Below are 12,973 nucleotides of genomic sequence, written 5' to 3' on the forward strand. Positions count from 1 at the left end.
ACAAAAATTAGATCCAGCGTGTGTCCACCCGTGTGGGTGGGGGCATTAATTAATTGGGTCAAGTCCAAGGCCGTCATGGAAGCCAAGAACTCCTGAGCCGCCGCCGACGTCTCGCCCACTGATGGCAGGTTGAAATCCCCCAAGACCATAAGTCTGGGGGTCCCCACCGCCACCCCGGCTATCACGTCGGCCAGCTCAGAAGACCCAGTTTCATGTAGTGGTTAAGGCATTAGCCTAGAAACCGGGAAACCCTGAGTTCGAGTTCTGCCTTAGGCACAAAGCCAGCTGTGTGAACTTGAGCCAGTCACTTTCTTTTAACCTTAGGAAAGATGTAATGTCAAACTGAAAAAATCCTTGCTAAGAAAACTATAGGAACCAGGGGTCGCCAAGAGTCAATGCTGACTCAAAGGCACCAGGTGGGGGTGGGAGAGAAAATAGGTTTGTAAAAACAGTAATGAACAGTAATTTAACCAGTCTTATTGAAATTCACTCTACCAAGAAGAAAAAGAATTAAAAATAAATTTTATATTGAAAAAAATATTTTGCAGTTTAGGCTATTAAAAGAAGAAAGATTACACATATACTATTATTGCCACTAAAATGAAGCATATGAATGAGACATTACTATATGAATCACAATATATGTACTATAGTATTCCTCTTCTTGCTATACATCAGACATGTCAAACACAAGGCCCGGGGGCCGGATGTGGCCCGCGAAGTGGTTTCCTGTGGCCCACGAAGCCATCCTGGAAACAGTGAGGGAACAGCCCCTGCTGCCTTGGCCCTGGCCCAGGCCGGCTGGGAGGGAGCCAATGTACAACTTTGTGGTGGCCATCTATGCTGAAACGCATTTAGTCTTAGCTCCACAAGGCCGTCTGGAAACAGTGAGGAACCAGCCCCTGCCGTGTTGGCCCCTGGGCCTTGTGTTTGCTGGGGAGGTGTCACCCTTTGTGAGGAATGAAGAAATGCATTATCACTTGGAAGTGGTCCTGGTCCCCTTCTGCCAGAGGCCCTCAGATCTGTCTCACTCCTGCCCAGGCCCCCACAGGCACCATTGACACGAACGATGTAGAGCTGGTCACGCCCACCCAGTAGGCCAAACCCACTCCATTCACGCCCACTCAATAGGCCGCACCCACCCTGGCCACACCCACCTGCCCTAAGGGCAACCGCAATACTGATGTGGCCCTCAATGAAATTGAGTTTGACACCCCTGCTATACATAGTTCAATTCCTTCCTATCTCTTGATTTAAGATAAACTATAATGAATGCAATCAAAGCCAAATTAATTACACTTTACTTAGCTCAAAACAAACAGAACACATTTTGGCTTTCATGGGCAAACCAGCCAATATGATTGGTAAATCATGTTTTATGGTTTAGCATTATCTGTGTACCCAGCCAATTATAGATTTTTTTAAAGCTGCCTTGATTAAAATATATGTGATAGGCGATATATAAGTAAAAGTCTTTATTTCATTCCACCTAGATCTCTAGCAAAATATTTATAGCATTGTTTTCTCTGGAATAAAACTCAAGAAATGGTATAATTATAATTGGCTAATTAATCTGGGAGCAGCAATGATGATTGGCTACTCAACATGAAAGGTCAAAAATATTCAATCAGAGTAGTCTGCTCATTAATGCAGGTGATATCTTGGTTCAGAAAATAAAGATAAAATGAAGATAAAATGTAGGGAGAATCTTACTGTCATTCCTTTAGAATTTATGACAAAAATGTTTTTAAGCTTTGTCATTGCAAGGATCTTCCAGATTTGGATTGGTTACTAGTTCACATGTCCTATTAGTATGAAATTCTAGGTAATCCTTTTGAAACAGAAATTAGAAGCATGCAGATTAGCCACGATCAAGAGCTGAGGTTGGAAAGTTTGATTTACCGGTAGATCTCCTGACTTATTTGTTGAATTCGGAATTGCAGTTCAAACTGTGTAGTGACTCAATTCAGTTTAAAGATTAAATATGATAAAAATGTGTTTTCATCAGGAATGTCAACTGATTCAACCTAACACACTCAACTAATTTGATTTAGAAATGCAATCTGAAAGGACAATTCAACCCAATGGTCTTTGAATTTTAGCTTTGCATAACACTAACAGAATTATCCTTGCCTATAAAGTAGCATTAGGCTACTGATATGTTTTCCTTGCACTCCTGGCAAAGATACACTTATTTTTCATTTATAAGCTCACCGGTATATTTATTGTCTCCCTACTAGAAGAATAAAAACATCATTTATTTACACTATGAGCAGATGGTCTTGACTTAGGCACCTTACTTGTGGAAAATATTGTACTTCTTGTATTTGCTTTTTGATAATCTTCTATTCCATTTGACTTAAAGGAACAACAAAATTTCTTTTAAAAGTAAAGACAGAAAAGGAATCGAAACAGCTACCTCCTTTCATCACAGTTTCCTCTCCTAAAGTACAGTAGCTATGGATCATTTTTAAAAGGTGGTTTGGGTATGAAGAGAGTTGCAATGTGAAGCAACTCTCATTCGTCATTACAAAATGCCATTAACTTTATATAAATGTGAACACAACTATATCTCAGCATTTGTTAAAACGTTACAGCTTTTTTAAGGGGAGCACAAAATAACAGGAGAGGTAACTTTCTTGCTTTTCGTTCCTACATTTTTGTCCCTAACTGCTTATGCCCTAAGAATATTAGGGAGAATCAATTCCCAATATCATTGTTTGTAGCAGAGTTCCACAACATTTACGGCTTGTGGACCAGTGGCAGGGAGGGGATGGTTCCACGTGAGTGGCGGGCATATGTGCTTGCTGCCCAGCAAATGGAACTGGCAGGCATGCGCTCCCCTGCTGCTGGCACAAGGGTGGATGGCCATCCATCCATGCTTGCCGGCCATTTCCATGACCCGGTTGCAATCCCTTCATGGCCCACTAGTGGGGCACGTCCCACAGGTTGGGGACCCCTGGTTTATAGGCTACAGCATCATGTTTCTAATTTTATTTGCAATACCATCTGATGATCCAAGGATGAGCCTTTCCCAGCATCCATGATTTTGTTTCTTCCATAATGCCTATGGAATTATGAGAAAAACAAAGTGGCAACTGACATATGAACTGCAGCCACCAATTTCTTGCCTTCCTGAAAAGCCTGAGGTTTGATAGAAGGCTCAAATCCCAGAAACTGCCCAAGGATACTTTCTGCTGATGGCTGAGTCTACATACCTCTATAGTGGATATAAAAAGTCTACATGCTCCCATTAAAATGCTAGGTTTTAGAAATGTAAAAAAAAATAAAAATCAGACCGACCTACATCACGTCAGAATTTTTCCTCCTTTAATATAACTCATAAGCTGCACAATTCAACTGAAAAACAAACCGAAAGTAAAAATAAAAAACTTACAATAACATAATTCCATAAGTGTGCCCCACTTTCTTATAAGTAGGGATGTGGATATGTTCAGAAATAACCAATCACATTCAAACTGATGTTAAATAGTAGTCATTACATACCTGCCATAAATGAAAGTGACTCTGATGAAGTCCATATTAAAGTTCAGTTGTTTTAGTGGGATTTTTCTGACATTGGCTCAATTGCCTCTTATAGCAAAAGCCATAGTCTGCAAAGAGCTTACAAAGCATCAAAGGGATCTCATTGTTGGAAGTTATCAGTTAGGGGAAAGATACACAAAAGTGTCCAGGCATTAGATATACCATGGAACACAGTGAAGACAGCCATCAACAAGTGAAAGAAAATATGGCACAACAATGACACATTGCCAAGCACTGGATGTTTCTCCAAAACTATTGTAAGAAGAAAACTGATCGAAGAGGCTGCAGAGAGACCTACTGCAACATTAAATGAGCTGCAGGAATTTTTGGCAAGTATTGATTGTGTATGGTACATGGCAACAGTCTCCCATACTTCTGGGCAGTAGGACAGGCAAGATGGAAGCATTTTTTTTACAAAAAAAACCATTCAAGTCCAGTTACATTTACAAAAATCTACATCAAGTCCGACAAAATCATGTGGGAAAATTTCTTAGGATTAAGTGAGACCAAGGTTGAACTTTTTGGCTATTACTCCAAAATGTATATATTGATTCAAAATTTACACTACGCACGACCAGAATTACCTCTTACCCACAATGAAGCGTGATGATGGCAGCATTATGCTTTGGGGCTGCATTTCTTCAGCTGGTACTGGGGCTTTAATCAAGGTGAAGGGAATGAAGAACAATTCCAAATATCAATCAATTTTGGCACAAAGGCTCTGCTTAAATGCTGAAGATGAAGAAGACTTTCACCCTTCAACATGACAATGACCCAAAGCACACTTCCAAATCAACAAAACGATGGAACAGAAAAAAATCAAAGTTTTGGAATGGCTGAGTCAGAGTCTGGACCTGAATCCAATTGAGCCCTCTTTCTTCTATGTATTAAAAATGGACAATGATTAATATTTATATATATATATATATGTATATATATATGTGTGTGTGTGTGTGTGTGTGTATAGGAATATATATAGGTATGTATATAGCATGTGTATATATGTGTGTTAAGTATGTGTATGGGTAGATATATACTTTCTTTTGAGAGCATGCAACAGAAGTTCATTTTTAATGTGGGCCAGTGTGCTCACAGTAAAAAATGACAATAAAGATTATCTTATCTCATCTCATCTCATGTTATCTAAAATCTGTGGGGTGACCTGAAGAGGGATATGCATAGGAGATGCTCTCGCAATATGACAGATCTGGAGTGCTTTTACAAGGAAGCGTCGGCAAAGATACCCCAGGCAAGATGTGATTTGCTGATAGGCTCCTACTGCAGAAGACTGAATTCTGTCATAAAATCAAATGAAGCTTCAACAAATATTAGTTTAAGGGTATGCATGCTTATGCAACCATATTACTTTAAGTTTTTTAGTTTTATTTTTCCCCAAAAGATTTCAGTTTGTTTTTCAACTGAATTGTAAAAGCTTGCAGATTATATTAAAGGTGGGGGAAAAATCTGAAGTGATTTATCTTGGTTTGATTTACATCTCAAAACCCTGAGATTTTAACAGGGGTGTGTAGACTTTTTATATCAACGTGCGAGCTGCTTGTTAGGCTCAAGATATAGGGCTGCAAATGTTGAGATGACCAGCAGATGGCAGGAGAGAAAGTTTATGAAACTCTTGGTTGCCATTTGTTGGTTTGTACACCAGATATGATGCTTCTACAACACATTGAATGTTTCAGTTGAGACAGAGCTAAGTCACTCAGGGGTGGACTACCTTTTGGTGATAACAATCTACAGTGTGGATGAAGCCATATTATATATGTGGAGTGCCTGGCTGTGGAATGAATTTGTGCGAAGTCTTTTACTTTTTTAAAACTATAAATGCTAACTTTAGGTTTTTCAAATTTCGTATGTTTCCCATCTGAAAACAACAGGAAAAAGCATTACCAGTTTTTAGCAATCAATACCAGAAAAGTTCCAAGAACCTCAAAAAGGAGAAACTATACCATTTCGGTATCATAGGCTGTTCTTCACAACGCTAACCAAAATCCAAATCATATTATAATTTCGAACAAGGTGCCATTTTGTGCCACATCATCATATCCTCAGTAAGCCAGTATAGAAAGCCAGTGGACTGTTACTGAGTGACTGCTATGCCATTATAAGCCATTATCTTACCTGTTAAACTCACTGTATTGGCATTCTTTAGACGTTCCATACACTTTTTTTCTTCTTGATAGATTTCCTGTTGCATTCTGCATTCTGGGTGAATACTGTTTACCTGTTGAATAAAAACAAAAACTAAAACATTTGATTTCGCAGAAAGGATATCAATGCTAGCAAAACCAGCTGGGGGGAAAAAGTCATAATAGAAAGCTTTTATTTATTGCTCTAGTTATATGCCTGGAGCAGTCTATGTTTCTTATAAAGATTATAAAAGGTAGTTCTATGTTATTAGATCCCCAGTACAGGTTGAAGTCACACTAGGATTATTGACATCAGGCTGCAAAAATCTGATTGAGTTTTGAATCTCCTTGTTGCCATCATGTGGCTGTTTAGAATTTTGCAGCAAATATGGTATCCATACATGACAACCAAAGTTAATGGTTTAGCCAACCTTTTTTAAAAAATAGTTCACACTCGGTTCCAAGATTGGCTTAGCAGCAAATGCACCTGCTCGTTCTTCTACAAAAGAGCATAATTTGTAAGATATCTATAATATGATTACCAAAGTTCACCTGAGGTCATAGAATTCTTCTAACCAGAAGAAAAAGAGGACAAAGTCATTAACAAACTAAAGAGATTTATGCTCTAGTTTCTTTCTGAGGTAAGATACCAGAGCCCCAAAATTAACAGGTTATGCTAAATTTGACTAACAAACTTGTTCTCTGCCAAACTCTTCTGCAGCTTAAAAAAAACACAAAAGTGGTTCGCCTATTGCAGTAATTTATAAACATGGCTTATTTTGTGTTGGCTTAGTATGTGTTATACTAACAGCCTTTGCTGTTTGTAAACTATATTTTACGGTACAGTTTGTTTTAAAAATCTAGCAAATTATGGCTTATTTAATTATGCAATGTCTATTGAAATTAGCTAGCAACCGCTTTTTGGAAAACTTTAGTCAGGTATGTCTCAACACTGATAAATGCCAGTTTGGGAGCGTTAGCTTGCAAACAACCATTATTATTAAATATATATATATTATATGTCAAACTGAAATATCTTCAAAATGTTTAGAAGACTAAAAGGGTTAGAGCAACAAATTACAGATAGTCTTTGACTTACAGCCACAACTGGGATCAATTTCCATTCCTAAGGAAGGTGGTTGTTAAAGCTGCATTATATATCTTTTTTGCCATGATTGTTAAGCAAATCACTGCTGTTCTCAGTTGAAGCATGCAGTCATTAAGTAAATCGTGCTTTCCCAATTGACTTTGCATGTCTGAAGCGGCAGGGAAGGTTTCAAATGGTGATCCCATGACCCCAGGATGCTGCCATGACCTTGTTGTAAATACATGCTGGTTGCCAAATGCCCAAAAATTGATCATGTGACTATGGGGGGAGGGGTACTACAATAGTTTTAAGTGTGAGGATTTATTGCAAGTTACAGATTACCTATAGCTGTAGCAAGATCAGTTTGATTTCTTAAATGTCAATTGGGAATTCATTAATTCTGAGATAAAAAATATCTGGTTCTAAAAGGTAGCTCCTGAGGAACTATATCCAAGAGGTAATGACTTATACATGATTGACCCAAACATCTGACGTTCAGTTAAAAGCCAGTTGGCTTCACATATCACGCTAAGCCAGATTCATAAATATATAACCATAGCCAAGATTAAACAAACTAAATAATGATTTATGGTTGTGCAAATCCATGTACTGTGATTTATTCAACAGTTTGGTTAAGCATATCTGACCAAATGCAAATTTCAACACATAAAATTTTGCATAGCTGGATTAAGGAACGCCACCTTGTATGTTGCCGATTCCTAAATTGGAAAATAAAACATCAAGTGACAATCAATTATTTAGAAGTGTCAACCAAAATGTCTCACAGCTTTACGTAAAACATTTATAGTGTCTATGCATGTGTGTGTTTGTGTGTAGGACACATAAAAAAGGGCAGATCACTGATTTTGTGGACTCAGCCATCAGACTGACTTCTTTAAAATCTCCATCTGCAGACACATATTATAACCATATCCTCATCTGGAACACCAAATAAGCACTCCCTTCATTCTCAGAATTATTTTTTTAAAGACAGTTAGCAGAGGGACAGCTAATCTGGTGTACAGGTTAAAGCATGGGTCTTCAAACTTGGCCCTTTTATGACTTGTGGACTTCAATTCCCAGAATTCCTCAGCCAGGCATGCTGGCTGAGGAATTCTGGGAGTTGAAGTCCACAAGTCATAAAAGGGCCAAGTTTGAAGACCCCTGGGTTAAAGCACCAACACGAAGCTGGAGACTGGGAATTCTAGTTCCACCTTCTGGCACAAAGCTATCTGGGTGGCCTTGGGTCAGCCATTCTCTCTCAACTCTGGGAAGAAAGCAATAGCAAGCCACTTCCAAAAATATTGCCAAGAAAACTACAGGGATTTGTCTAGGCAGTTCTTAGAAGTCAACAATGACTTGGAAGGCATAAGAAATAAATAAGAAATAACAGAGACAAATACTGAATTATACCGCACATCGGACAACGTTTTGTCTGTTGCAAACCACACCTTAAACCTACGTAGTAGAATGTTGTTAATTCACCATAAAATATCTAGAACTCGTTTCTAGTTTCTGGTCATGCCTAAGAGACACAAGTATTTTCTCACTTCCCATCTTTGTCTCAAGTGTCAAAGGATTAAGTGTTGCTCTGCAATTATTATTGCAGAGTACAGCAGTTGCAAGCAAGCAGCTAAAGCAACTTTAACTTTTACTTAAAATAACTGAAAAACATGAGCGAGAATTTCTTGCAATGTTTTTTACTCTCTCTCCCCATGTCAATGATGCTTTTCCCAATTCCAGCATTAAACCACAGTAAAGCCTGGTTTTCTAATGTTTTAGATATGTGCTGTAGTTCAAATGAGACATGGCATGACTGGCTAATCTACTGACTGTAGAATTAGATCCATAAGCCTTCCACAACTCCGTACCTCAGGCTCTCATAATTTCTACACTATTCTTTGTTTTAGAAGGAACTCTGGGGAAGTCAAGGCTTAATGTCTGACAAATATATCCCTAAGGCAGAGGCCTTCAAACTTGGCCCTTTTATGACTTGTGGACTTCAACTCCCAGAATTCCTCAGTCAGCATGCCTGGCCATCTGTATATAGCCAGAGAGTATTCTACATTGTAGATCCTACATTAAACAGAGGAATGGATAAGGCAGTTTGAAATCTCTTTAATGTAAAAATTATCTTATTCTAAATCAGGGCTACTGCAAAAACCTAGATGAACACTAGATGACAACAAAGAACCAGAGTTTTCTCATCGTTGTTTTTGTGTTTATAGCCATGATTTATTGGCTCAGTCCAAGAACTTTATTACTTCTGAACTACAACTCCTTTTCAAAGATTTTGGGTTTTTTAACCTTTACGTTCAAAATTTGAACCAAATAATTCCATACTCAAAAACTGCACTTATACATATTTTAACCTAAGTTATCAAATTATTCTGTTTTCTGAGTCCAAACAAGTCATAAACTAACAAAATAGTCTTGCAACAACCCAATAAGCCACAATAATGTAGTTTACTGCTAAAGAAGTGAAGTCTAGCATATTATATAAATGCCTCTTCAGGATTTGTAATTGACTGATTAAGGATTTTATACTAACAAAACCAAAGTCTTGTTAATTTCTGCACAGATGTCCTTCCAGCATAAAAGCTGGGCAACTATGAAACAACACTTTCTCGGTGTTATGTTCTTTTTCCTTAGAAAATTTAAGATATGAAATTATGTAAATTGACAACAATTAATGTGAGCAACTTTAAAGCTGAATTTAAAAAATTACTAAGGTAAAAAAATATCAGAAGCTTGTCAAAAATAATTAGACTTTTACGGAACAAAGTTGTGGTGGTGAAAACAATGTTCCAATTCTGATGTTAACTTAAGAACTGATCCAACTTAGTTTTGGGTCACTATAGCATAACCAAGTGCAAAATATAGAAGCTTCTTTTTGCAAAACTGAAGCTTTGTTGAGTTTATAAACTATCTTTTTCCTCATTTCTGTACTAGAACTTCAGGCACTTTAGAAAATCATTTAAGAGCAATGCTGGTTTTCTAACAGGGATAAATTTTGTCTACTTCTTCCTCCTCTTCAATAAGAGAGAAGCAACTGTGTATTGCTCAATTTGCTTGGATTCTATATTTTTTTCTATTTTCTCTTTGTTTGCACTAAGAAATGAAAAGATTTTGGTTACTCCAGTGGAGTGGAACCAATTTTTTTTATTACTGGAGAAAATCCAGAGATATTCTGAATTTATTTGTCTTTTATTAAGATGACTAAGCTCTAAACTTCAGTTAAACTTTTTTGGGTTGTACTTCACACATATAACCATTAAAAAAGTACACCTCTTACATATCCACATAACACAACTATTCCTTTATTTAAATAACATTCCAGTATACTATTTCAAACACCAAATTATCAATTTATAGAGATTAACAACAATTGTATCTGCTTATCAAATACCTATCAAGCAGCTCCTTGCTTGAATGTGAAAACATGTTTAGGGACCATATGTGATAATTGTAAAACATTATAAAAAGATTAGCTTTACCACAAAATCTCATGAATCAATTGTGGTAAGCAGTTGTACCATGTTTGTATTGTTGTTTTTTAATCCTGTTTGAGAAATGCAGTGACTTTTTTTTTGCTTTAGGTGCAATAGCATTTCATTGCTCAACTGTCAGATGACTTAACCAAGCCTGGCCATATCAAAAAGCTAAACTTTTTGGGGTCGGGTTAGTGGTTGGATGATAGACTATCAAAACACTTTAAGGCTGCAAGTTAGACTGAGAAATTAAAAAAATCATCTTGAAGATGAGAATACCGCAGTAAGCCATTCCATACTGCAACTAATAAAACTAGAAGGACCTATCTATGAAGTCATCAAATCAAGTTTCACTCAAAAGAGACTTTACATTTATAGGAGTTAGTAAACAAAACTAAAAGCTCTGGAATGGATGTATCATACACTATACAAATAAGGGAATACACAACAGCCAAAATGTTTATATAAAATGTAATAAACATTGACCTAATGTGATTTTTCTTAGGCCACTTCATATTCTCTCTAAGTTTAGGACACTTAATACCACAGAATGAGGTTATCATAATGATAGAAACCAAATGGCAGGGGAAAACTATCTCCTTGGAATTAGAAAACTATACCAACACAAAATCATTTTCATTGCATTTGGTGTTTTTGCTTTCAAGGAGGATTATAAAAGAGGGACACAACAGGACTGTCTGAAGACATTTAGTTGTTGCTTCATAATTCTCAAAAATCTTGATATAGACCCTGAAGTTGAGCCCCAAAATCTCATAAGCTTTCTCCTCTACTTTCTAATAAATTATTATAAAAGTTATTACCTATTTGGAGGTCTTCACTCTGGCCCCTGGCAGGGATGACCTTTGTATTTTTTTAAAAGCCATTCCATATACAATATTAGGTCAATGAATTCTAATACTTCATTCTGCTGCAGATATAAACTCTACATGAGCCTGCTTTGGTTCACTTAAAACAGGTAACAAACAATGGAAAAAGAGAAACCAATTGATTTATTCAGAAAACACACATCTTTATCCCTAGCTTAGCCTTCTTTTCCTTAATATTTTGTATTTTGTAAATGTTTGGCAAAAATCACATCTGCAGCCTTGTTTTAAAGTTCACTAGTCCTCACAACTTCGTGCCATAAATGCACCAAAATTTACAGTGCTACACACATGCACAAAAATCAAGTTGTCCATTAAAATGGTTAAAACGGACAGAATTTCTGCCTTAAAGTAGTACAGAATTTCCACTCCAACCTTAAACAAAGAAAAGCTTGTGAAAACTCCACCCTTTTGTCTTTCTTTCACTGTTATATTTCTGAGTGCTAAACATTTGTGGTGAAATCTGTTAAATGATCCTGAAAGCTGGTGCATGTGTGGGATTTCAAACTCCATGAAATAGGGCATCCTGTTGTTTATAGCAATTTCACTGATATCAATTAAAATTGAATTAGCTTTTTTCAGGGAGCTACAGTAGACACAGGAACTGCCGAAACCCTGTGCACCTTAAATCAATTCTTTATTCCATTCGTTTTAATCCAATAAATAAGCCTGATAGAGATTCAAATTTAGCTGGCTTTTTATCCGGTGCTCAAATTTAACAGTAGCCCACTAGTATAACCAAACACCCAACCGGGGACTGTGCAGATGGACCTGGCATCCTCCCCAACCTGAAATGGAAGGGAATAATAAGAATTGTAACCCACCACAGCCTGAGGACACCCGTTCGCTCTTTTATTAATGGGAGGGACATAAGAATAAGCAGCAATTCCAAAAAGTGATAACTATTAGCATTAAGTATTAATAACAGGAACTATTCAGGGTGTGTGTTTGTGTGCCTGTGTCACATACTAAGCGGATGCGGGGAGGGGGGGGGAATAAGTTCATACCCCACATTAAGGGGGGGCAACCCTGGCCAAACGCGGCCCGCAGAGTCAGCCCCACAACCGGGGGGCAAACAGGAGCCGAAATGGTCGCGTTTTCCTCCTTCGCCCCGCAGGTTTCCTTCCAAAAGAAGAGCAGAAAGGCAAGATCCGAGGCGCGTCTCTCCATCCCTGAGGCACTGCTGAAAGGGTCGCGGCGTCGAAGCTAACGCGCCCCTTTCTCGCAGAAGCCGCAGGAAAGGAGCTCTGCACGTTGCTCCGGAACTCAGACCTTCCGAGTCAGGACCAAGAGGCGAGGCTCAACTCGTTAGGGATCCCTACTCACCGGCCCCAACGTCCACCAGCACGCCGAGAAGAGCAGCAGCAGCGAGAGCTGCATCCCGTCCCAGCTTCTCGGGACTCGCGGCGACCTTCCTTGGCGCGGGCAGCCTCCCGCAGCCAGAGGGACATGCGGTCGTCCAGCCGGCGCTGCCCGTCTGCAGCCGCGCGCTTTTACTACGGGGCTCTCGCCTCGCCCCCCCCCCCCCCCCCCCCCCCCCCCGGGNCCCCCCCCCCCCCCCCCCCCCCGCGCCCCCCGCGCGGAGCCTTGACTGGAGCTCGCGGCCGGACGAAGAGCCGCGTCGCCTCGCCCACCCGTCCGCCCACTCTGGGTCCGCCGCACTCCCGCCGCGTGGTCTTGCGCGCTCTCCGGACTCCACCTCCCTCCTCGCCGGGTCCTCCTCCGGGAGTTGCGACTTAGTTTCTCCGTGAGTTACTTGTTTCCCCCCTCCCCCCCCAAAAAAAAGGTGGGGGTGAGGTGCAAAGACTACCTTTCCCTTCCAAT

At 39.1% G+C, this 12,973-nt stretch overlaps 1 protein-coding gene across 1 annotated transcript in view; it reads right to left on the reverse strand.

Annotated features, from left to right (window-relative positions):
- VIPR2 (vasoactive intestinal peptide receptor 2) overlaps positions 1–12,529 on the reverse strand; it is an 80,790-nt gene extending 68,261 nt beyond the window's left edge. The window contains exons 1-2 of the mRNA XM_015811485.1: positions 12,476–12,529; positions 5,680–5,782 (exon numbers count right to left, since the gene is read on the reverse strand). Coding sequence (XP_015666971.1) covers positions 5,680–5,782; positions 12,476–12,529 — 157 coding nt within the window. The remainder of the gene's footprint in view (positions 1–5,679; positions 5,783–12,475) is intronic.
- Positions 12,530–12,973: the final 444 nt, after the last annotated feature.

Source organism: Protobothrops mucrosquamatus, unplaced genomic scaffold, assembly GCF_001527695.2.
Source record: "Protobothrops mucrosquamatus isolate PMUCROS unplaced genomic scaffold, P.Mucros_1.0 scaffold42, whole genome shotgun sequence".
Lineage (NCBI taxonomy): Eukaryota > Metazoa > Chordata > Lepidosauria > Squamata > Viperidae > Protobothrops > Protobothrops mucrosquamatus.